Source organism: Protopterus annectens, chromosome 4.part1, assembly GCF_019279795.1.
Source record: "Protopterus annectens isolate FY-2018-M chromosome 4.part1, PAN1.0, whole genome shotgun sequence".
In the NCBI taxonomy this organism is placed as follows: domain Eukaryota; kingdom Metazoa; phylum Chordata; order Ceratodontiformes; family Protopteridae; genus Protopterus; species Protopterus annectens.
Window position 1 is genome coordinate 417805860 of NC_056734.1, and position 24333 is coordinate 417830192.

At 44.0% G+C, this 24333-nt stretch overlaps 1 protein-coding gene across 1 annotated transcript in view; it reads right to left on the reverse strand.

Annotated features, from left to right (window-relative positions):
- ECT2 (epithelial cell transforming 2) overlaps nucleotides 1-24333 on the reverse strand; it is a 1537379-nt gene that overhangs the window by 1361789 nt on the left and 151257 nt on the right. The window contains exon 2 of the mRNA XM_044070772.1: nucleotides 22566-22722. Coding sequence (XP_043926707.1) covers nucleotides 22566-22698 — 133 coding nt within the window. The 5' untranslated portion in view covers nucleotides 22699-22722. The remainder of the gene's footprint in view (nucleotides 1-22565; nucleotides 22723-24333) is intronic.

The following is a 24333-nucleotide window of genomic DNA, read 5'->3' on the forward strand; positions in this document are numbered from 1 at the left end:
TGACCATGGCAAAAATGTGACAAAGATTGATGTCAGAGCCGTAGACAAACAAGCTTTTTTTGGAGTGCAACTTGCAATTTATATGTTGAACGGTTACCCATCTGTCCACTACACAGTCAGGCTGTAGTGATAAATCATAATGCAGTTGCTTAAACAACATTTCAGTGTTGGTTGTTAGCTGCAAAGGAGCTTTGTTCATCTGCACCAATGAGCTACTCTTTTTTCCCTTTTGGTATTCAACTGGACTTTTTTTGGGGGGGGGGGTGCCTCAACTGAGCAGAGTACTAACTTTTCATCCTCACTTCCACATTTCTACATAGTACAATAATACTGCGAGAAAAAATAAAACTATACTGAAGTTGCTAGTTGCTGAAACTGCTGGAAAAAGTACAATGCACAGATGATTATACCACTAGGCTAAGAAAACAGCATTCCTCTCTCATAAGAATGCTCTCATGTTTCCATGGAAAAAAGTGCTCAGAGACCATATATGTACCTTTATCCCCACATGCTATATGTAACAGTCACACAGCTGTTTGCTAAAGAGAGAACCAGACACTAAAGACTTCCTAACTTACCAAGAAGTGAAAATAAATTACAATACAATTAACCTGTCAAGTTTAGTAGTTCTGAACTGTTAAGCAGCATACTGAAGCCCTGGTTTGGTTCTGCAAACATCTAAAAGTTCTGCAAAAAATGAAACCATGCACACAGATAGACCCTACTTGTCCTACCCTGAAAAAAAAAAAAAAAAAGTAGGCATCGCTAGTTTACTCCATTAATGCAACATACCTTTTAGTGGATGCTCCCTAAACCAAGCATGTTATTGTACATAAGGAATTCCCTAATCATGCAGCACTGTCCCACACACATTAAAATGGAAAAAGTTTGCGGGTGCAATGAAAATATTCAAGTGCGAGCACACCATCAAAAGTTAATTGAAGCAGCAGTTATTTACACAACTCTGCAGGCAAGGCTTTGCAAATTCTGAATATCCTGCAAACCTCCAGTCAGATCAAAAAAAAGAAATCTAACAGTGCTATGTTAACCATTATATTATTCACCAGTCTCTGGTGTTACCAATATACCTAAGCAGATATTCCTACCACACACTGATAGAAGTCAGTAGGAAATTTTTGGCCTACGGAGAGGGTGCAGCATGGGAAAGTATAAAACATACTTAAGTAAAAATGAACTCTGACAGCACATACCATGTCAAAAAAGTGACAGCCAAGCAACAGTAACTGAAAATGCATCTTTCAGACAAACAAGGCAAGAAAAGAAAAAAATGTGCTGTAAGTTGCAACATGCCTTACATTCACTTTACGGCCTGTACACAACAATCAATACTTTTCTGTACCGTAAGTATTACTGCCAACCAGCCCGAGTCTAGAAATTCTAGCAGATATTCCACACTGCTAAAGCCACTGGAAAAAAATGTCGCTTAAATCTAATATATCTTGCATTTTCCATAAACGGCTGCCTACTTCAATGTTGGATTCATCTTAACGACAGCCAAATGTAGGTGCATTAAAAAACATGTATTACTATAAAAATTAGGTACCTATTCTTATAAGGTTAGCAATGATGCACAACACCTTGATAATACAAAAGCTGGCAACCAGACAACTCTGTAATGAATGGGACCAGCATATCACAATAAAATGCTTGGATATCACAATGTCTATATAATGTGGTATTCTAGTGAACATTATGCAATTGTCTGCTGCCTCAGCATAAGTACTTGTAACCAGCCATCACCTGTACATAGGTAGTTACTAGCTTGCAGTCCAAGGGACCATTGAAAAGCCTACCCAAACTCCTCAGTTGACACCGAAACATTGGTCAAGTAACTTACTTGAGGTCACACAGTAGGCAAATGAGGGCTAAAAGATTTAAACCTTGTACCACAGTAACTACAGTTCACCAACTTAACCAACTCTAAGTTGAAAATTCTACATGTCCAGCCACTTACTTAGGCTGTAGAGGAGAAAAGTACAGTTGTGTACACTTTCCATAAATGTAGATGTTAGAGTGTATTCACTGTTGCAGTCATTACATTTGGGTAGAATCCCAAAGCTATGGCTGGGATGATGGATTTATACAGCATTAGGAGCAGCTATAAGGCCCTGCAGGACAGCAGTGGCAAAGCCTGCTCTGGATTTAGAGGAGAGATAAATGGTAATGTTTGGTGAACGTGTGAACTGCGCTCCAGGTGGCAGCTTCTAGAATGTCTCTGGTAGGAACCCCTCTGAGAAAGGCTGCAGAAGTAGACGCAGCCCTGGTGGAATGAGATCCGATCCCCTTGGGGACAGGTTTACCATGGTGCATATAGCAGAAATGAATACTATGTCTTACCCATTTGGAAATGGTCTGCTTTGAAAAAGCCTTTTCCTCTGACCCTGCAGCAAATGCCACCAATAGTTTTTCAGATTTTCTTATAGATTTTGCCCTGTTAAAGTAGAATCTTAGTTGTTTTTGTACATCCAATGAATGCAGAATCCGCTCACCCTTGTTCTGTGGATTTGTGAAGAAAGTTGGCAGATGAATGGTCTGATTAAGGGCCACACTAGATACCACCTTAGGCATAAAGGATGGATTGGTCCAGAGAGCCAACCTGTCCAGGTAAAAAGTATTTAAAGGCTCCACTGCCATAACAGCCTGTAGTTCGGAAATCCTTTTAGCTGAAGTGACTGCTAAAGGAAAAGCTGATTTCCAAGAGAGAAAATTTAGTTCTGCAGTAGTGGCTGGCTCAAAAGGAGGTAGAGTGAGTTTTTCCCAAACAAAATAGAGGTCCCATGCAGGAGTTGGTGCTCTCCTGGGAGATCTTAAATTTTTGGCCCCTCTGAGATACTGCTTTAGCAAAGGATGAGGAAAGAGGGGAGGCTCTGTGTTGTAATGAGCTGAAATGGCAGAGCCATGAATTTTTATGGAAAAAAAGATAAGCCATTGTGAAGCATCTCAGTTAAGTACTGCAGAATCTGAGGAATATTGGGCATTGCTGTGGTTATTCCTTGTGCTTGGTTCCAGGCACAGAATCTTTTCCATTTGTCAGCATAAGATTTAGTACTACTAGGCCTTCTAGCCTCCAAAATGACATCCATCACAGGTTTGCTGAGAGGTGTAAAGGGTGAAATTAGTTTATTAGACACGGTGCAAAATTCAAAGTTTGGAGCCGTGTGAACAGAATTTGATAGTTCGGCTGAGACAGTAGGCAAGGTGTCCGAGGCAGGTACCACGGAGGATGGTGCGACACATTGCTCAGGAGCGGGTACCAGTGTTGGCGAGGCCAGTCTGGAGCAATCAGAATAATTTTTAGTTTGTCCTGACTATTAGTAGGACTTTGGAGAGCGGGGGGGGGCACAGACAAATAGGTTTTCCATCTGAAGAATAGAGCATCCACTTTCCAAGCTTTTTTGTGATTAATTCTAGTGCAGAATTTGTCCAACTGATTGATCTTTTTGCCCCACTCCAAAACTATGTCTGGGCTCCCCCATTTGCATGTCAACATGTTGAAAATTTGTGGTTCCAGTTTCCATTCGTGTGGGTCCATAATATTTCTGCTTAGTCTGCCAGAGTATTTTGCTTTCCTGGCAGGAATTGAGGTTGTGGATGTATTTGATAAGTCAAGGCTGTGTTCCACAATTCCATGGCTAGTCTGCAAAGGGGGTAGGAATGTGTACGCCCCTGCTAGTTTATGTACCACATTACTGTGGTGTTGTCTGTCTTTACCATTAATTGTCCTGGAAGAATGTGGTCCTTGAAGGTTTTCAGAGCATTCTGGACCGCTAACATTTCTTTTTGATTGATATGCAGGTGCATTTGACTTGGGTTCCATTTGCCTTGAATGCACTTCCCTGCCAGGTGAGCTCCCCATGCATAGTCTGTTGCATCTGTTAGGTTATGGGAAGCAAGGGGTAGAGTGAATGGTAGTCCCTTGTTTAGGTGGCAAGCCTCTGCCTACCAAAGAAATTCCAGGCGTAAGCAAGGTATGATAGGAATCATTGCTTCTAGATCCTGAGAATGTTGACACAGTACAGTTGTGTACACTTACCATAAATGTAGATGTTAGAGTGTCTTCACTGTTGCAGTCATGACTGTAGGGTTCTCCCCTGCAGGCAGGCAGTCCTCGGCCAGAATCCCAAAGTCTGGGTCTGGAGTCGGCTGCTCAGCCATGATCCCTGACATCAGAGTGCCAGGAGTACAAAGATAGCAGCCGACACCATGTTCTCCAGTTTTTCTTGCCCCAGATGTCAGGTGTTCCAAAATGAGTAAAATCCCATACCCTTTGCAAATACACCTCAGAAGGGTGAAGGGAACCACACTAAAGAAAAAAAATAAGAGGGGACAGGAGGGAGGGTAACCCAGACTGCAACAGTGAAGACACTAACATCTACATTTATGGTAAGTGTACACAACTGTATTATGTTCATCGTGTTTCACTGTTGCAGTCATGACTGTAGGGTTGAATCCCAAAGCAGAAGAAAAGGGAGGTGGTCATAAAGTAGAGGGGGTGGATAAAAGGCCCTGCAAGACTGCAGAAGCAAAGCCTGCCCTAGACACGAGTAGAGAGGTAGATTGTAATGCTTAGAAAAAGTATGCACTGAACTCCAAGTTGCAACTTCCAAAATGTCTTTGGTAGGAACTCCCCTGAGAAAGGCAGCTGAAGTGGCAGCAGCTCTGGTAGAGCGAGTCCTTATACTCCCTGGGATTTGCTTTCCATGGTGTGAATAACAAAATCTGATTCCATGAGCAATCCATTTAGAAATGGTCTGTTTTGAAATGGCTTTACCTTGGCAACTTGAAGCATAAGTAACAACTGCTCTGATTTCCTGATGCCCTTGGTTCTGTCCAGGTAAAAACGTAGTTGTCTGTGTACATCCAAGGAATGCAAGATCCTTTCCCCCCTATTTTGAGGACTGGAGAAAAAAGTTGGCAGGTGAATGGTTTGATTTAAAGCCACTTTGGAAACCACCTTAGGCATGTAAGTGGGATTAGTCCTTAAAGACACCCTGTCTTGGTGAAAAATAATACAAGGTTCTACAGCCATGAGAGCTTGCAACTTCGAAACTCTCCTGGCAGAGGTCAGAGCTAACAGGATGGCTGTCTTCCAAGATGAAAGCTTGCTGTCAGATGTGGCAGCAGGCTCACAAGGAGGTAAGGTGAGTTTTTCCAAAACATAGTCGAGATCCCAGGCAGGAATGGGTGGAGATCTAGGGGGCCTTAAGTTCTTAGCTCCTCTGAGAAACTGTCTCATGAGCTGGTGGGAAAAGATAGGAGGGTCTGTATTATAATGAGCAGAAATAGCAGAGGCATGTATCTTTATGGAAGAAAAAAGAAAGACCCTTATGTAAGAGGTCTGTGAGATAAAGTAAATTCAGAGGAATGTTAGGAATAAGAGGATCCGAATCCTGAGCCTGCATCCAGGTGCAAAATCTTTTCCATTTCCCTCCATAAGATTTTCTAGTGCTAGGACGTCTGGCTTCTAAAATGACATCCATAAGCTGCTTGGGTAGGAGAGAATGAATCATAGACCCTGGATTAACCAGGCAGCCAGGCTGAGAGTTTTGACATGGGAGTGCAGAACTTGACCCTGGCGTTGGGACAGAAGGTTCGGAGTCGGAGGTAAAACCCAAGGGGGCTCCAGAGAAAGGTTTTTCAGAGTTGGGTACCAAAACTGTCGAGGCCATTTTGGGGCCAGTAAAATTATCATCTTGGGCTTGTCCTGTTTGATCTTTAATAACACCCGTGGAAGAAGAGGTAGAGGCAGGAAGGCATACCCCAAGAGGTTTCTCCAGCTGAATGATGGTGCATCCACTTTCAAAGCTAGTTCGTGGAATGTCCTTGTGCAAAAAATCTGTAGTTGATTGAGGTGGGATGCAAAGAGGTCTATGCGAGGACATCCCCAGACTGCTGTAATCATCTTGAATATTTCGGTGTCCAGCATCCATTCATGTGGGTCTGACAGGTTCCTGCTCAGACTGTCTGCCACTATGTTTTGCTTCCCTGGTAGAAACTGAGCTTGAAGGTCCAGTTTGTAAGCTAGAGCTGTGTTCCACAGATTCATGGCTAGTCTGCAAAGGGGATAGGAATGTGATCCCCCTTGCTTGTTTATGTACCACATAACTGTGGTGTTGTCTGTCCGTATCAGTAGTTGTCCTGGTTGTAGACTATTCCTGAAGGCCAATAGAGCGTTCTGAATGGTTAACATTTCCTTTAAATTGATATGCAGGTGCTTCTGATCCCTTTGTCCAAAGGCCCTGCAGACAGTTGCCCTGCAAATGGGCTCCCCATGCATAATCAGAGGCGTCCGTGGTTAGTATCGGACTGGCTCGAGGCAGACTGAAGGCCTTCCCTTTGTTTTGAGTACATGCCTTGGACCACCAAAGGAATTCCTTTTGAAGACAAGGCAGGACAGTGATCTGTATGTCTAAACTGTGGCAATGCTGAGACCATACACTTTTTAGGTACCACTGTATTTTCCTCATATGTAGTCTTGCATATGGTACGAGAAGGATGCAGGAGGCCATGTAACCCAAAGCCTGCAGGAATTTCCTTGCAGATAGCAGAGTTACTGATGCCAAGGTTTTGAAAGTTGAAGCCAGCTGTAATTGTTTTACGTATGTCAGAAATGCCATCTGGGTTGTTGCGTTTAGTAAGTTATCTGTTGTGAGGGTGTCAAATTTGACTTTTATGTTTACAGTGAATCCCAGGAACTTGAGAAGTTTTTGAACAAATTCTAGATGCTGGAGTAAGACATCCTTGCTGTCTGCCTGAATAAGACAGTCGTCCAGATAAGGGTAAATTTGAATTCCCTCGAGTCTGCAATAAGCTACTACTGGAGCCAGGCATTTGGTGAAGACCCTGGGCGCAGTAGACAATCCAAAGGGCAGCGCAGAGAATTGATAGTGCCTCGATCAGGCCTTGAACCAAAGGTATTTTCTTCACTCCTGCCTGATGGGAAATGTGTAAATAATCCTCCTTTAAATCCAAAGTTACCATCCATGCATTTTTGGTCAGCATTGGAAGTAGCTGTTGTAGAGTAAGCATCTTGAATTTTGGTATCTCGAGAAAAGTGTTCAAGACTGACAGATCCAGAATGGGTCTACATGAATTTTGCTTTCTGGGGACTAGAAAGAGCCTTGAGTAAAAACCTTGTCCCATTTCTGAAAGTGGAACCAGTTCTATGGCTTTCATAGCCAAGAGGGCTTCCACCTGGTTTAAGGCCTCTAACCATTGATGTTTTGGTAGATCCGGCCATCCGTTTGGTCTTGGTAGGGTATGAAAATGGAATTTGTAACCTCTTGAAACCACATCCAGAACCCACTTGTCTTGGGTTATACAAGTCCAATTTAGGTGAAAGAGAAAGTTTTCCTCCGAGAGGGGCTTCCAGGCAAGAAGTTCCTGCAGCCCAACAGGGTGAGTCATTGAGCCTGTTTTCTATGAGCTTGCGACCTGTCCTCTCCTCCCCTAGGGGTGGAAGCAGTCCACTGTCTTGGTCTATAAGAGGCTTGCGTTTGGGGCCTTCCTCGGGAGCGTCTCTATCTACCCCTCTGAGGCCTGTCTGAATTGGGAAAGGACCAATTTTTAGTAGGCCAATTCCTACTAAATCTGGGTGGCTGTACTTGTAAGAAATCCTTAACAGTTTGCATGGATTTTGCCTTGTCCTCCATTTTCTTCATCACCTCTTCAGCCTTAGATCCAAACAAAACATTATGTTGAACAGCAGCATCCAATAACTTAGCTTGTACTTGACCTGGCAAGTTTTGTTCCTTTAACCAAGCATGCCTTCTAATGACTGTGCCAGAGGCAGGAGCCCTACAAGAAGCCTCCAAGGCATCAAAAAGTACAGTTGTGTACACCTACCATAAATGTAGATGTTCGAGTGTCATGAATGTAGATGTTAGAGTGTCTTCACTGTTGCAGTCATAACTGTAGGGTGCTCCTGCCGGCAGGCAGCCCGAGGTCGGCCAGAATCCCAAAGTCTGGGTCCGGCGTCGGCTGTATAGGCCAGAACCCTGACGTCAGTACGCTTTGGTACATAGTCCTCAGCCGACGCCATCTTCTCCAGCCTTTCTTGCCCTAGATGTCAGAAGTCCCCAACAAACCAAAAATGAATCCAACAAGGAAACACAAATACACCACAAAAATGGAAAAGAGGGGATAGGAGGGAGGGAAACCCCGACTGCAACAGTGAAGACACTCGAACATCTACATTTATGGTAGGTGTACACAACTGTACCATGTTCTTCGTGTTTCACTGTTGCAGTCATAACTGTAGGGTGGAATCCCAAAGCAGTGAAAAAGGGGAGGAGGCTTTAGATAGAAGAAGGGAAGGCAAGAATACCCTGCAAGACAGCAGAGGCAAAGCCTGCCCTGGACTTAGAAAACAAGGGGAGATTGTAGTGCTTGGAAAAAGTATGCACAGAACTCCAAGTGGCAGCTTCCAAGATATCCTTGGTAGGGACTCCTCTGAGGAAAGCTGTAGAAGTGGCAGCTGCTCTAGTAGAGTGACTTCTAATGGTACCTGGAAACTGTTTCCCATGATGAGTGTAACAAAATCTGATTCCATAAGCAATCCATTTGGAAATAGTTTGTTTAGAAATAGGTTTTCCAAGAGAACTGGAGGCAAAGGAGACAAACAATTGGTTAGACTTTCTGAAATCTTTAGTCTTGTCCAGGTAAAATCGTAACTGTCTGTGTACATCTAATGAATGCAAAATCCTTTCCCCTTTGTTTTGAGGATTTGGAAAGAAAGTAGGAAGGTGAATTGTCTGATTTAAAGCCACTTTCGAAATCACTTTAGGCATGAAAGTAGGATTGGTCCTCAAGGATACTCTGTCCTGATGGAAAATAAGGTATGGTTCCACAGCCATGAGAGCTTGCAACTCTGAAACCCTTCTGGCAGAGGTCAATGCTAACAAAAGAACAGTCTTCCAGGATAGAAACTTAATATCTGAAGATGCAGCAGGCTCAAAAGGAGGCAAAGTAAGTTTTTCTAGAACATAATTAAGATCCCAGGCAGGGACAGGAGGGGTCCTTGGAGGCCGCAAATTTTTAGCCCCTCTCAAGAACTGCTTCACCAAAGGATGAGAAAAAACAGGAGGATCAGAACTGCATTGTGCAGAGATAGCAGAAGCATGAATCTTAATGGAAGAAAAGGAAAGTCCTTTAGATAAAAGTTCCGAAAGGTAAAGCAAAATAGAAGAGAGATCAGGTACCTGAGAATCAGAACCTCGGTCCTGCATCCAAATAGAAAACCTCTTCCATTTAGAGGCATAGGATTTCCTAGTGCTAGGCCGTCTAGCTTCCAAAAGAACATCCAAAACTTGTTTGGGAAGACTGGAAGGAATCAAACTCCTTTGAAGAGCCAAGCTGCCAGGCAAAGGGTCTTGAGATTGGAATGTAGTAACTGACCCTGATGCTGGGACAGAAGCGAAGGGTTCAGTGGGAGAATCCAAGGAGGCCCGAGAACAGGAGCTTTAAAGTTGGATACCAAAACTGTCGAGGCCAATTTGGAGCAATCAAGATGAGGAACTTGGGCTTGTCCTGTTTTATTTTCAGTAATACCCGAGGTAGTAGAGGAAGAGGAGGGAAGGCATATGCTGAAAGGCTTCTCCAACTGAAGGACAGGGCATCCACTCTCCAAGCTGCTTTGTGGAAGGACCTGGTGCAAAAGCGAGGCAGCTGATGATTGAGATGGGATGCAAACAGATCTATCTGGGGACATCCCCAAACTGCAGTAATCCTGTTGAACAAGTTGGTGTCTAGCATCCATTCGTGAGGATCTGAAATGTTTCTTCTCAGGCTGTCTGCTAAGAGATTCTGTTTCCCTGGAATGAATTGAGCCTGGAGATGTAGATTCAAATTTAGAGCTGTGTCCCATAAACCCATAGCTAGTCTGCAAAGGGGGTATGAATGAGAACCCCCCCTGCTTGTTGATGTACCACATGACCGTGGTGTTGTCTGTGCGAATTAGCAGAGGCCCTGGTTGTAGAAGATTCTTGAAGGCTAGAAGGGCGTTTTGGACTGCCAACATTTCCTTCAGATTGATGTGCCAGTGAAGATGGTCCTTTGTCCAGGTTCCCTGCTGGCAACTGTCTAGAAAGTGTGCACCCCAAGCATAATCAGAGGCGTCCGTGGTTAGGATTTGAGTAGGTTGAGGAAGACGAAAAGGTTTTCCTTAGTTTGAAGTGCATGCCCTGGACCACCAGAGGAACTCCTTCTGAAGGCAGGGGATCAGAGGAATCAGAATATCCAGATCGTGGCAATGCTGTGACCAAACACTTTTCAGATACCATTGAAGCTTTCTCATGTGAAGCCTTGCGTTTGGAATCAACAGAATGCAAGAAGCCATGTAGCCCAGAGCCTGCAGGAATTTCCTTGCAGTGAGCTGAGATAGAGTTGCCAAGGTGTTGAAAGTAGAAGCCAGCTGAATTTGTTTTTCTGGAGTGAGGAAGGCCCTTTGTAAGGTTGTATTTAAGAGGGCTCCCAAGAATACCATTTGTTGAGAAGGGATCAAACGTGACTTTATGTTCACTGAGAATCCCAGAAGGAGGAGAAGACGTTGAACAAAGTCCAGATGTTGAAGCAGAAGATCTTTGCTGTCTGCCTGAATAAGGCAGTCGTCCAAATAGGGGTAAATCTGGATCCCCTGAAGTCTGCAGTAAGCCACTACTGGTGCCAGGCACTTGGTGAAGACTCTGGGCGCAGTAGATAAACCAAAGGGCAGAACAGAGAATTGAAAGTGCCTCGAACCTGCCTTGAACCTGAGGAATTTCCTGCGTTCTTGTCTGATGGGAATATGTAAATAGGCTTCCTTTAAGTCCAATGTCACCATCCAGGCGTCCTGAGAGAGCATTGGAATTGGCTGTTGCAGAGTAAGCATCTTGAACTTTGGAATTTCCAAAAAGGTGTTTAGCACAGAAAGGTCCAGAATAGGTCTCCAAGATTTTTTTTTTCTGCGAACCAGAAACAGTCTTGAATAAAACCCTTTTCCCATTTCCGAGAGTGGAACAGGCTCTATGGCTCTCATGGCCAGAAGAGCATCCACTTGAGTTAAGGCCTCTGACCATTGAAGTTTTGGCAGATCTGGCCAACCGTGAGTCCTTGGCAAAGTGTGAAAGTGGAATTTGTAACCTTTTAAAATCACGTCCAATACCCATCTGTCCTGGGTAATATGAGTCCAATTTCTGTAAAAAAGAGACAGTTTTCCTCCAAGAGGGGCGTCCAGGTGAAGGGGTCCTGAAGCCCAACCGAGAGAGTCATTGAGTTTGCTTTCTTTGAGATTGGGATCTGTCTTCTCCCCTTCTAGGTGAAGAAGCAGTCCATTGTCTAGATCTGTAAGAGGCCTGGCCTTGACCACGACCTCTGGAGCGCCTATATCTTCCCTTTGAGGCCTGTCAGGCGTGGGAAAGGACCAATTTTAGAGGGCCAATTCCTGGAAAATCTAGGAGGCTGAACTTGCAAGAAATCTTTACAGTCTGCATAGACTTTGCCTTTTCCTCCATCTTCTTAATAACTTCCTCAGCCTTAGATCCAAAAAGAACATCTTGTTGAACAGGGGCATCTAATAACTTAGCCTTAACCTGTTCAGGCAAACTTTGTTCACAAAGCCAGGCATGTCTCCTAATAACAGTACCAGAGGCAGCAGCCCTGCAAGAAGCATCCAAAGCATCAAAACCACAATGTAAGCTATGCTTGTTAACCTGTTCAGTAGCATGCAAAACATCCTGAAGTTCCTTATCCTCTGCACAAGCAGGAAGGGAAGCAAGCTTTTGCTTTAAAACAGACAAAAGAAATTGCTGATATTTAAACATATGAAACTGGCAATTTAAAGCCCTTACAGACAGGGTAGCAGAAGTGTATACCTTTTTTCCCCACCTGTCTAAAGCACAAGAATCCTTCTCAGAGGGAATAGGATTTTTAGAAGTAGCAACCTTAGCAGCCTTAGAGCCCTGAGAAATAGTTTCAGGATCCATGAAGGGTTTTAAAATAAAAATAAATGAGAGTCAGGGACCCTATAAAATCTATCAGGCTTAGAAGGAGCAGGAGGCATGGAATCAGGATTCAAATTAGCCTCAGAAAAAGCATCATCTACAATGTCCAAAACAGGAGGGATAGCTAAAGGCCTATGCTGAGGAAGAAGAAGAAATTCTCTAAGCCTCTTCTTGGAAGCAGAATATTCCTGTCCTTCCCAATGAAAATGTTCCCTCATCTCATGCAGGGTTTCCCCAAAAGAAAAATCCTCAGGCGGAGAGGCTGAGGGTAAAGAGTCCTCAGCATCCGAATCCTCATAAGGGGGAAAAGAATAATCCTGATCTGAGGAAGAAACAGAAGATACAGAAGCCTGGTCAGAGGAATCCAGAGTAACATCCTGTCGAGGCCTTTTCTCAGGAGGGGGGTGAGAACCCCTAATCATTGTAAGCAAATCTTCAGCCATCCTCAATAATTGCTTTTGTGTCTTGGGAGTGGATTCAGAAGCAGCTTGAGCTGGAACTTTAGACTTAACAGGAGTCTTTGTCTTTGCCTTTGAAATTGTAATGTGAGTAGGCCTGAAAACTCCCTCAGAAGCCGGTACCTGCACAGCGGTTCCGGACCCATCTGAAGGAGCGACGTCTGAAGGTCCTGCAGCAGTTAAAATAGTGGGCCTTGATGGCTCCCCATGGGTGTCCGTGACGCCATCGGTTCAGAAGTGGCGGACGACAGGGCTGCAAAGCCTCACTGGCGACAGCCGAACCGGACGCTGGCTCCAGCTGCAACGAGTCCTGTTTGGACCTCGGCGGCCTGTCTTTGTCTTTGCGCTTCTTTTGGACTCCGGTAGTGTCCGACGACATTCTATAATTGAAGCGTCTGCCAAAATAATTTAAAGCCCAATCGTACCTGCGCTTGATAGTACGAGAGTTGAACCTGGCACAGAACAGACAAGAAACGTCGTGGTCAGGGCCTAAGCAAGGTAGACAGTAAGAGTGGAAATCTTTATGAGGTATTTGTTTCCCACACGCTATACAATTAACTTTTTCTGACATCGGAGGAACAAGAAAAAGATTCCCCAACGGGGTACTTAGCTTTGAGAAGAGAAGTAAGAACTTCGACCGACAACAACCAAATACGCTGTTCGATAATCGCCAACCAAAGACTTGCGAGCTGCTTTCCACCGCACGGCAAGAAAGACTGGAGAAGATGGCATCGGCTGAGGGCTATGTACCAAAGCGTACGGACGTCAGGGTTCTGGCCTATACAGCCGACGCCGGACCCAGACTTTGGGATTCTGGCCGACCTCGGGCTGCCTGCCGGCAGGAGCACCCTACAGTTATGACTGCAACAGTGAAACACGAAGAACATCCACAGTGTAAACCATGCTTCCCTACTTGTTCGGTGGCATGCATTAAGTTATGTAATTCCTTATCATATGCATAAGCGGAAATGGAAGTTAGCTTTTGTTTCAAAACAGACAGAAGAAATTGCGGGTATTTCAGCATATGAAATTGACAGTTTAAAGCCCTAAGATAAAGTTGCAGACGTGTACACTTTTTTCCCCATCTTTCTAAAGCTCTGGAATCCTTCTCAGTGGGAATGGGGTTTTTAGCAGTAGCGGCCTTAACCCCCTTGGGGTCCTGAGAAATGGTTTCAGGATCAGCAGTAGGATTCTTGTATAAAAACTGGTGGGAATCAGGAACCCTATAATATCTGTCTGGCTTAACAGGAGCTGGAGGAAAAGAGTCAGGAGTTAAGTTAGCCTCCAAAAAAGCATCATCCACAATATCCAAAACAGGAGGGATAGCCAGGGGTCTATGTTGGGGAAGAAGAAGAAAATCCCTAAGTCTCTTCTTAGATTCAGAGTACTCCTGTCCTTCCCAGTGAAAATGTTCCCTCATTTCATGTAATGTTTCCCCAAAAGAAAAATCCTCAGTGGGAGAAGCTGAAGGAATGGATTCCTCAGCATCAGAATCCTCATAAGGAGGGAAAGAAAAATCCTGGTCAGAAGAAGAAACTGAAGAAACAGAAGACTGATCAGAGGAGTCATAATACAATTCCTGCCTTGGCCTTTTATCTGGAGGGGGATGTGAACCCCTAATCATAGTAAGTCCTCCGCCATCTTAAGTAACTGTTTGAGACTTGGGTCCCGGATCAGAAGAGGCCTGGGCTGTAGTCTTTGATTTGGAAGGAGTCTTTGCCTTTGCCTTTATCAGAAGCTGAGTAGGCCTGAAAACCCCTTCGGAAGCCGGTACCTGCACAGCAGCTCCGGACCCATCTGAAGGAGCATTGTCCAAAGGTCCTGCAACTGAAATATTCAAAGGCCTAGTTGGCTCCTCGTGGGAGTCAGTTTCGGCCATCGGTTCCGAAATGGCCAACAGGGGCTGCAAAAGCGCCTCACTGACGACTGCCGAACCTGAAGCTGGCTCTGCTTGTACAATATTGTCCGATTTGGACCTCGGAGGCCTGTCTTTATCCTTGCATCGTTTGTGAACTCCGGTAGCCGGAAGCGTGTCAGATGACATTTTGTAATTAAAACGCCTACCGAAGTAATGAAATGCAAAATCGTACCTTCGTTTAATAGTACGTTGATTAAATCTAGCACAAAACCGACAACTAGCTATGTCATGGTCAGGGCCTAAGCAAGGAATACAGTAAGAATGAAAATCCTTATGAGGTATTTGCTTCCCACATGAAATACAATTAACTTTTTCTGACATCGGACTGGAGCAAGAAAAAGTTTCTAACGGGTACTTAGCTTTGAGTAGGAGAAGAAAGTCTTCGGACTGAAGTACATTTAGAAAAAATTGTCAGGAGTCAGCCGACTGGCACTTGTGAACTGCTATCACCGCACGGCAAGAAAGACTGGAGAACATGGCGTCGGCTGCCAGCTTTGTACTCCTGGTGCTCTGACGTCAGAGAGCATGGCTGAGCAGCCGACGCCAGATCCAGACTTTGGGTTTCTGGCCGACCGAGGACTGCCTGCCGGCAGGGGAGAACCCTACAGTCATGACTGCAACAGTGAAACACGAACATCATAGGCTTTTTAGATACCACTGTAGTTTCCTCATATGCAGTCTTGCATACGGAATTAGAAGAATGCAGGAGGTCATGAATCCCAAGGCTTGCAATAATTGCCTTGCAGATAACAGGGTTTTCGTGGCCACTAGTTTGAAGTAGGCTGTCAGATGAATGTGTTTCTCTGACGTGAGGAAAGCCATCTGGGAAGTTGTATTCAAGCTTGCTCCCAGGAATATAATTTGTTGACAGGGTACCAGGTGTGATTTATTTTTGTTTATAGTGTACCCCAGACAAGTTAGCACTCTTTGTACAAAAGCCTGATGGTTCAAAAGTATGTCCTGGCTTTCTGCCTGAATTAGACAATCATCCAGGTATGGGTATATTTGAAAATTTCTTTGCCTGCAAAATGCAATGACTGTGGCTAGGCACTTTGTGAATACCGTGGGCACAGTAGTTAAGCCAAAGGGCAGTGCAGAGAACTGGTAGTGATTGTAGCCTGCTTTGAAGTGTAGGTATCTTCAGCAAGATTCCCCGATTGGGATGTGCAGGTATGCTTCCTTTAGAGTGTTGCCATCCAGGCATCTTTTCCTAGCATAGGAAGCAACTGGTGGAGTCAGCATCTTGAATTCTGGAATCACCAAAAAGGTGTTTAGAGTAGACAAATCCAGGAAAGGACACCATGAATGGTCTTTTCTGAGTACCGGGAAAAGTCTCGAGTAGAAACCTTGTCCTTTCATCTTCTGGTACAGTCTGAATAGCCTTTATGCTTAAGAGAGAGAGTATTTGCTTTTGAGCCTCTGCCTACTGATTTGGGGGTAGATCTGACCAACCGTTTGAGATTGGTAATGTGTGGAAGTGAAACCTGTATACTTGGGACACTATTTAAAACCCATTTGTCCTGGGTAATGAGTTCCCAGTTTTTGGCCTGCAGACCAATCTTTCCTCCTAAAGGAACAGTCCGTTGAGAAGTGCTTGGAAGTTTTAAAGTCAAGTCATGGAGACCATTTTCCATTGGGGGAGTCTTACTACTCCCAGATTTGGAAGCGGAAGCCCCCCACTGCTTAGTCTTGTGCGCACCCTGGGATTGAAACCTGGGGTTTCTGCTGGGTCTGGGTTTGAATTGAGAAGGCCTGAAAGAGGCAGGAAAGGACCAATTCTTAGAGGGCCAATGCCTACTAAATCTAGGAGGCTGAACTTGTAAGAAATCTTTAACAGTCTGCATAGATTTGGCTTTACCTTCCATCTTTTTAAGAACTTTCTCAGCTTTGTTGTCAAACAGGCGGTCCTGATTTAAGGGAGCATCCAACAGTTTAGCTTTAACATGATCCGGCAAAGATTGCTCCTTAAGCCAAGCATGCCTTCTGAGTACAGACCCAGTGACAGCAGCCCTGCAAGAGGCCTTTAATGAATCAAACCCAGACTGCAAAGTACATTTTCCAACCTGTTCAGCAAAATGCATTAAATCCTTATTTTCAGCACAGTCAGGAATCATCATTTTCTGTTTAAGCAATCCAATAATATGTTGTTGATACTTTAACATATGAAACTGACAGTTTAAGGCCCTAATGGCCAAGGTTGCAGAAGTGTAAATCTTCTTACCCCATCTATCCAGCTCCCTGGAGTCTCTATCAGAAGGGGTAGGATTTTTGGCAGTAGAAGCTTTAATGTCCTTGGGTCCCTGTGAAATAGTCTCTGGATCCACAATAGGATTTTTAAAAAGGAACTTGTGAGAATCAGGAACCCTGTAATATCGGTCAGGTTTTCTGGGAGCAAGAGGCAAAGAATCAGGGGCCAAACTAGATTCCGAAAATCCATCAACAATGTCTAGTACAGGAGGTATAGCTAAAGGCCTATGTTAAGGCAGGAGTAAGAAGTCCCCAAGCCTCTTTTTCGAACCAGAGAAATCCTGGCTTTCAGAGTGGAAATGCTCCCTTACAGTGTGCAAGGTTTCACCAAAAGTGAAATCCTCTGGAGGGGAAGCAGAGGAGATAGGGTCCTCTGCATCAGAATCCTCATAAGTAGATAAGGATAAATCCAGATCAGAAAAATCAGAATCCTGGTCAGAAGATTCATAAGCAAATTCAGTCCTAGGTCTCTCAGAAGAGGATGGTTGGCTTCCCCTAATTAAAGTTATAAGGTCTTCAGCCATTCTTATTTGTTTTTTTAGGCACAGAGGCCTGGGCGTCAGTTTTCTAGGCATGGTTCGATGTTTAGGCCTTAAAGAAGGTGTCGTCAATTTAATATGCACGTAGTAGGCCTGAATACACCCTCAGAAGCCGGTGCCTGTACAGCAGCTCCAGACCCATCCAGGGGAGAGACATCCGCAGGTTCCACAGTTGAAGCATCTTGCGGCATACCAGACTCCGAATGGGTCTCAGTAGAAGCCTTCGAATCAGAAGTAGCGGGTATCAGAGGCTGCGAAAGCGCCTCACTGAGTACCAGCAAACTGCCGACTGGCTTAGGAGAAGCATCAGCAGCAGCTTTGGACCTAGGCGGCCAGTCTTTATCTTTGTTCAATTATCCAGAAATTGAAAGTCATTTGACTACCGGCATTCCGAAAAAACGCAGAGAACCGAAATATTTAGATGTGTAAATATACAGACAACGGATAGTGTTTTGGTTAAATAAGGCACAAAACAGGCAGGTAGCCATGAACCCCAACGCCTGTAGAATTTGTCTTGCAGATAGCTGGGTTTTTGTGGCCACCTGTTTGAAGTAAGTCATCAATTGAATTCACTTTTCTGGCATAAGGCAAGTCATCTGGGCAGTTGTATTCAAGCTTGCACCCAGGAATGTAATTTCTTGAGAGGGTACCTACCCTAGCCGAGTTTGAACCCTTTTTACAAATGCCAGATGTTTTAGAAGAGTGTCCTTGTTTTCTGCCTGAATTAGACAATCGTCCAGGTTTGGATAAATTTGAATATTTCTTTGCCTGCAAAATGCAATTACTGGTGCCATGCACTTTGTGAAGACCCTGGGCGCAGCACATAAGCCAAAGGGCAGTGCAGAGAACTGGTAATGCAAGTAACCTGCTTTGAAGTGGAGGTATCTTCTACAAGATTCCCTGATTGGGATATGCAGGTAAGCTTCTTTTAAGTCTAGAGTTACCAACCAGGCATCCTAGCCTAGCATAGGTAGTAATTGTTGAAGAGTCAGCATCTGGAATTTTGGAATGTACAGAAATGTATTTAGAATGGATAAGTGCAGAATTGGATGCCATGAATTGTCTTTTCTGGGTACCAGGAAAAAAAAAAGTCTTGAATAGAAACCTTGTCCCTTTTCCTTTTCTGGCACTGGTTGAATAGCCTCCATATTAATGAGGGACATAACTTGTTTCTGGGCCTCTGCCCACTGATTTGGGAGGAGCTCTGGCCATCCGTTTGGGATTGGCAAAGTGTGGAAATTAAATCTGTATCCCTGGGATACCATATTTAAAACCCATTTGTCCTGTGTAATCAGTTGCCAGTTTCGTGCATGAAGTGCCAGTTTTCCCCCCAAAGGGGCGGCCAAAAGATAAGAGCTTGGTGATTGCAGTGGAAAATCATTGAGACTGTTTACCATAGGAGGGTGCCTTGTTGCTTCCAGATTTGGAGGTGGAGGCACCCCATTACTTAGTTCTAAAGGTTCCTTGCAACTTAAATCTGGAGCCTTTGGAATGTCTGGGTTTGACCCAAGTGGCACTAGTGGATACTGGAAAGGACCAGTTCTTAGTAGGCCAGTGCCTACTAAACCTGGGTGGTTGCACTTGTAAGAAATCTTTCACAGTTTGCATAGATTTTGCTTTATCCTCCATCTTTTTCAAAATTTCTTCAGCCTTATTACCAAACAGACTGTCCTGTTATAAAGGAGCATCCAACAATTTTGCTTTAACATGGTCAGGTTGATTTTGCTCCTTGAGCCAAGCATACCTTCTTATCACAGATCCAGTTACAGCAGCCCTGCAAGAGGCCTCCAAGGAATCAAACCCACATTGCAGAGCATGTTTTCCAACTTGTTCAGCTGAATGCAATAAATTCTGTAACTCTTATTTCCACACAGTCAGAAATAAACATCATTTTCTGTTTAAGTGAACCCATGACATGCTGTTGATATTTAAGCATATGAAATTGACAGTTTAAAGCCCTGATTGCTAAGGTTGCAGAAGTGTAAACCTTCTTACCCCATCTATCCAGCGCCCTGGAATCTCGGTCAGAAGGGGTAGGATTTTTTTTTTTTATCAGTACAGGCCTCAACGCCCTTGGGACCCTGAGAAATGGTTTCAGGGTCAGCAGTAGGGTTTTTGAAAAGGAATTTGTGGGAGTCAGGAACCCTGTAGCATCTCTGTCTGGCTTACTAGGAGCCAGAGGCAGTGAATCAGGAGTCATACTGGATTCTGAGAAAACATCAACAATGTCTAGAACAGGCGGTATAGCCAAAGGCCTATGCGGAGGAAGAAGAAAATCAACAAGTCTCTTTTTAGATTCAGAGAAATCCTGACTCTCCCAGTGGAAGTGCTCCCTTAAGGTATGCAAAGTTTCTCCAAAAGAGAAATCCAAAGGGGGAGAAGCAGAAGGGATGGAGTCTTCTGCATCAGAGTCCTCATAAGTGGGTATAGATAAATCCTGATCAGAAGAGGAAACAGAAGAAATAGAAACCTGATCTGAAGATTGTCAGTGCCTTGCCTAGGCCTCTTAGCAGGAGGGGGATGGGAACCCCTGATCAAGGTAATTAAATCTTCAGCCATTTTGATAATTGGTTTTTTAGGCATTGGGGCCTGTACATGTGGCCCAAGCGTCATTTTTTTTTAGACATAGAAGTACATTTTGGCCTTAGCTTTGAAGATGGCGTTGGTTTAATATACAAATCTTAAGGCCTGAAAACACCCTCAGAAGCCGGCGCCTGCTCAGTGGCTCTGGACCCATCCAAGGTAGAGACATCTGCGGGTTCAATACGTATCTCGTGGCATACCTGACTCCGAATGGGTCTCAGTAGAAGCCTGCGAATCAGAAGTAGCAGGTATCAGGGGCTGCGAAACTGCTTCACTGAGTACCGGCAAACTGGCTTAGGAGAAGTGTCATCGGCAGCTTTGGACCTAGGCGGCCAGTCTTTATCTTGGCATTTTTTCAGAATTCCGGTAGTCAGATGGCTTACCAACAACATTTCTGGATAACTGAACAGAGAACCTAAATATTTAGAGGTGTAAATATACAGACGACGGATAGTGTTTTGGTTAAATAAGGCACAAAACTGACAGCAGGGTACGTCGTGGTCAGGGCCCAGGCAAGGAATACAGTATGAATGAAAATCTTTGTGAGGTATTTGCTTTCCACAAGAAATGCAATTATTAACTTTTATTGACATTGGTAAGGAGCAAGAAAAAAAAAAAAAAGTTTCCCCAATGGGGTACTTAGCTTTAGTTGAAGACTTCAGTTATGAAATGCAAACGAAAATTTCAGGAGTTAGCCAAACGGCACTTGCGAACTGCTTCTGCTTTGGGCACCGCATGGCAAGTAAGACTGGGGTAGTGGCATCGGCTACATGTTTTAGACCCCTGACGACCTGACATCACGGAAGAGACAGCCACCGATGCAGGACCCAAGACTTAATCAGGCCGACTGAGGGCTACTGCAATCAGATAACCCAAATGAGATGACTGCAACAGTAAAACACGAAGAACATCCCGCCCCCACAGGTGGAGCCTCAAGCAGAATCTGAGCGGATGTGGCTAATGACATGGAGGATGGAATTGAGGAGAAAGACTGCTCCATGCCCTGGGCCAAAGCACCCATCCCCAAATGCCCCAGATTGAGGAAGGACTGGTTCAGAGAGAACCAAAGACCAAAGGGGCAAACTCTGAGCCGGAGTGAGATGCACTGTAGGCATCGAGATGATGGGTTGCATGATGGACGATAGAGCAGAAGGTTTCGGAATAGAGATGGTCAAAGCAGTGCAAGATGGGGTCAGTGGATAGGTCAACCCAAGTCCTGCACATGGATGGGTCTTAGAAAGTGTGGGATCCCCATGGCTAACAGCTGGTCCACAAGACGCACCACTTCAGAGTATCCACTAGATCCACCAGGAGCCTGTAGGAACACGGATGGGGAGTCAGGGCATTCAATGAAAGGGCTATACACCTGGCCCAGAAACGGATCTACAGAAGGGGAGTAATCTGGTCTGTGGTGCAAGGTCCGACGGCACCAAAGTCTCTAGCTTCAAGACTGGAAGTAAAGGGGTCAAATCCAGTGAAGTCAGTACAGCGCTCTGTGCTGAAGAGGCATTCTGAGCCAAAACGGTCTGTTCCAAAATGGAAACTAACGAAGTAGTCGAAGGTGTGCCCTGAGCCAAAGTGGCCACAGGTGCAGACATCAAAATAGGCAGAGTAAAGTCTATAAATGGTGTAGAAACTGGCGGCAAAGTTTGAGATGCACCGAGCAGAGGAAAACTGAGCCGTGCAAGCAGATTTATGCTCTGAAGACAACTTTGGGACCTTTCATTTCCCAGGCTTGCCATGATCACCCGTTGGTGAGGAGGGAACTGAGTGGGATCTCTTTTTGTCTTTACTAGGAGGGGTTGAGACCTCCATCGCAGAAATTGCCTCTGAGAAGGGAGACTTGAGTAACCCTTTCAGAATTAGTTTATTTTTGCTCTCATTAAGAGTGCGTTGGTTGAAACTGACAAATATCACATGGAGGCTGCACCGATAGGTGGGGCACTCCTAAACAGTATACACAGTCATCATGAGAATCACTATTAGGTAACTTGCCATTACATGAAACAGTGCGTAAAACCTGAAGTACCCTTCTTATCCGACATCTTGATAGAAAGACACCGCAGGCCAACCGTATAATCCAACTAGAACAAATCAAACACCGTTCAAAAAAAGTCACAATTATTAGTAATACAGCGATATGTAAAGAGAAAAGAAACCTTATTAAAAGCCAAAGATAACAGGTTAAACAGGAAAGACAATACTAGCAATGGTCTTTAAGAAATTCCACAAGGGTAAGGGAGGAAAGGTTGCACCAACAATGGTACTTGAAGGATTACCAATGGTAACAACAGGTAGAGTATAGAGGAGAAAGAAGAAAACACACTAGAAATACTATTCCCACAATAAAATATAAAGATATCAAACATTTTCCACACAAATATATCAAAGAAACTTCCACTTAGGTGAGAGCTAGGCTGAAACACAGCTTTGTGGCTATGCAGCAAACGAGATCTGAGGTATCAGGGAGAACGGCATTCTGAGTAGAGTCTTAGCTTGAGAGCTTTTTTGGCTAATGCGAGCTTGGTATAAGGCCGACTCAGTTCAGAGGGCTCTGAATCGAACCCATCAGTGATGAATGGAAAGATGATTAACATCAGAACACTCCAAACAATTACAGAGGTTAGTCACCCATCTTCCTTAGAACCAGTACTTAACCCTCTGCAATTGGACATTGGTAGGTTAATCCTTACCAGCATCGTGGTCTTTTACCTCAGAGTTACTATACTATCCTATCCAAAAAGCTATTATATACTGCAATAAGACATCACTGCTGTATTTACACAGGCCCTTGCTCTGACAAAAATGCCAGCAAACTTACCTTCAGCATCTTCTGAGGCAGATGCATTAAATACACGTTCCTTGTAAGTGTCTGTAATTTTAGAATCCAAGACAGATGAATCCACAAGCAGACTTAGACTTGCCCCAGATGTGAGTGTGTGTCTTTCAGTCATTATGAAGTAAGCAATTTGGTTTAACTGTGGAAAGAAACATTTTTTTAAATTTTCTTTGAAAAACTTAAATTATCATTCTACACCGGTGCTGAAATGATTACACAGATAAAAGGTCAAATACAAAAGTATTAACAAAAAAAATAACTCAAAACAAATTAACTCTCCAAAGAATTAAAGACTGAATTTTAAACATTGGGGTGGGGGTGGCAACCATTTAGCTCAGCGTATTATATTAAGTGTTATCCCACTTGTGATGCCCGTGCCCTGGCCCAGCAATCAAGGAGCCTCAATCCTCACCACAGTCACCAGTGAGGGGAGTCTCATAGGAGGAAAGGATAAAAAATACCCTTAAGAGCACACAGAGATCAGTCAGGGGCTGGTTGCTCCCTTGCTCTCCAGGTCCCCAACAAGACTCCCCACTGCCACAGGTTTAGGGTCCTGATCTCAGCCTAGTGGGCAAGCTAAGACCTCCAGCACCCTCTCTGTCCAAACAGTGCTTCGTGATCCTGCCCAATTAGCAGACACACACCTTGAGATTAGAGTTTATACAACCAGACACTCCTGGGGAAGGCTGGCACAGGTTCTCCAGCTGTGCCCCTTTTACCCAGACTACACAGTAGAAATCCCTGCCACCACCCAGCTAATCAAAGGCCCTTAAAAGAGAGAGTGTCCGATTATTACTGTGCAATATTATCCAATTGCTAGTATAACTAAACAGTCAAGGTTTATTAGTGACTTGGTACAGTACCCTTATATACATGCAATGTACTCTTGGAGCTTAACGTATCTCTACACAAAACAGCCACAGTTGAAAGGTTTTAAAATATTTAATAAATAATTAAAAATACAAGACAATACGTTTTACTACACAGTGCTAGTCAAGAGTTCAGAGAAAACAGAGAAATACTTATTTCAGTAGTACAGTTCTGACATCACAGAAAACCACTTAGAAAACACAAATCTAAGATAAACTTACTTATAAAGCAAGACTGTGCCGAGTTGGACAGTCAATACAAAAATGCTTAATCTCAACGTCTCTGTTTTTAAAATCATATTCCTGGCTCCCATTACATCATTCTTCACACTACTCTGGGTTCCAAACGTTAAACTAAATGTACATTCTTAACATCTCCTTGTGTTATCTTGCAGTTGGTCAGGAAGCAGAGCAATAAAAATACATTTGCATGTTTAAATCTAGCAAAACAATAGAAAGAATGTCTTCATCTAGACAGGCTGGAGCCCACTTTAGATCAAAGGGTCACGACATGGTTTTACTTGGTCAGCAGAGAGCATTATTGTGACATTTTTTTGCAGTTCCACATCCAACAGCAGTTTTTCCATTTAAGGCAACAAGCCTGTGCTTCACATTAATATTTACAGATGACAGAATGATCTATAAAATTCTATCTGGCTAGGTTAGCAGCCTTCACCACCACTATGGCAAACACAGAGTTAACAAAAGCAGCTCATTTTAAGAACCAGCAGTTTCAATCAAGGAATCATTGAGAAGACGTCTGGGTTTTAATTAGTGATATTTTGCTTCTTCTAATGTTAATGTTAGTACATTCAAGTACTGTCTTCTTCCAGTTATTTACAGTTTTATTTTTAAAATGGGGTCATATGCATTCACATTAA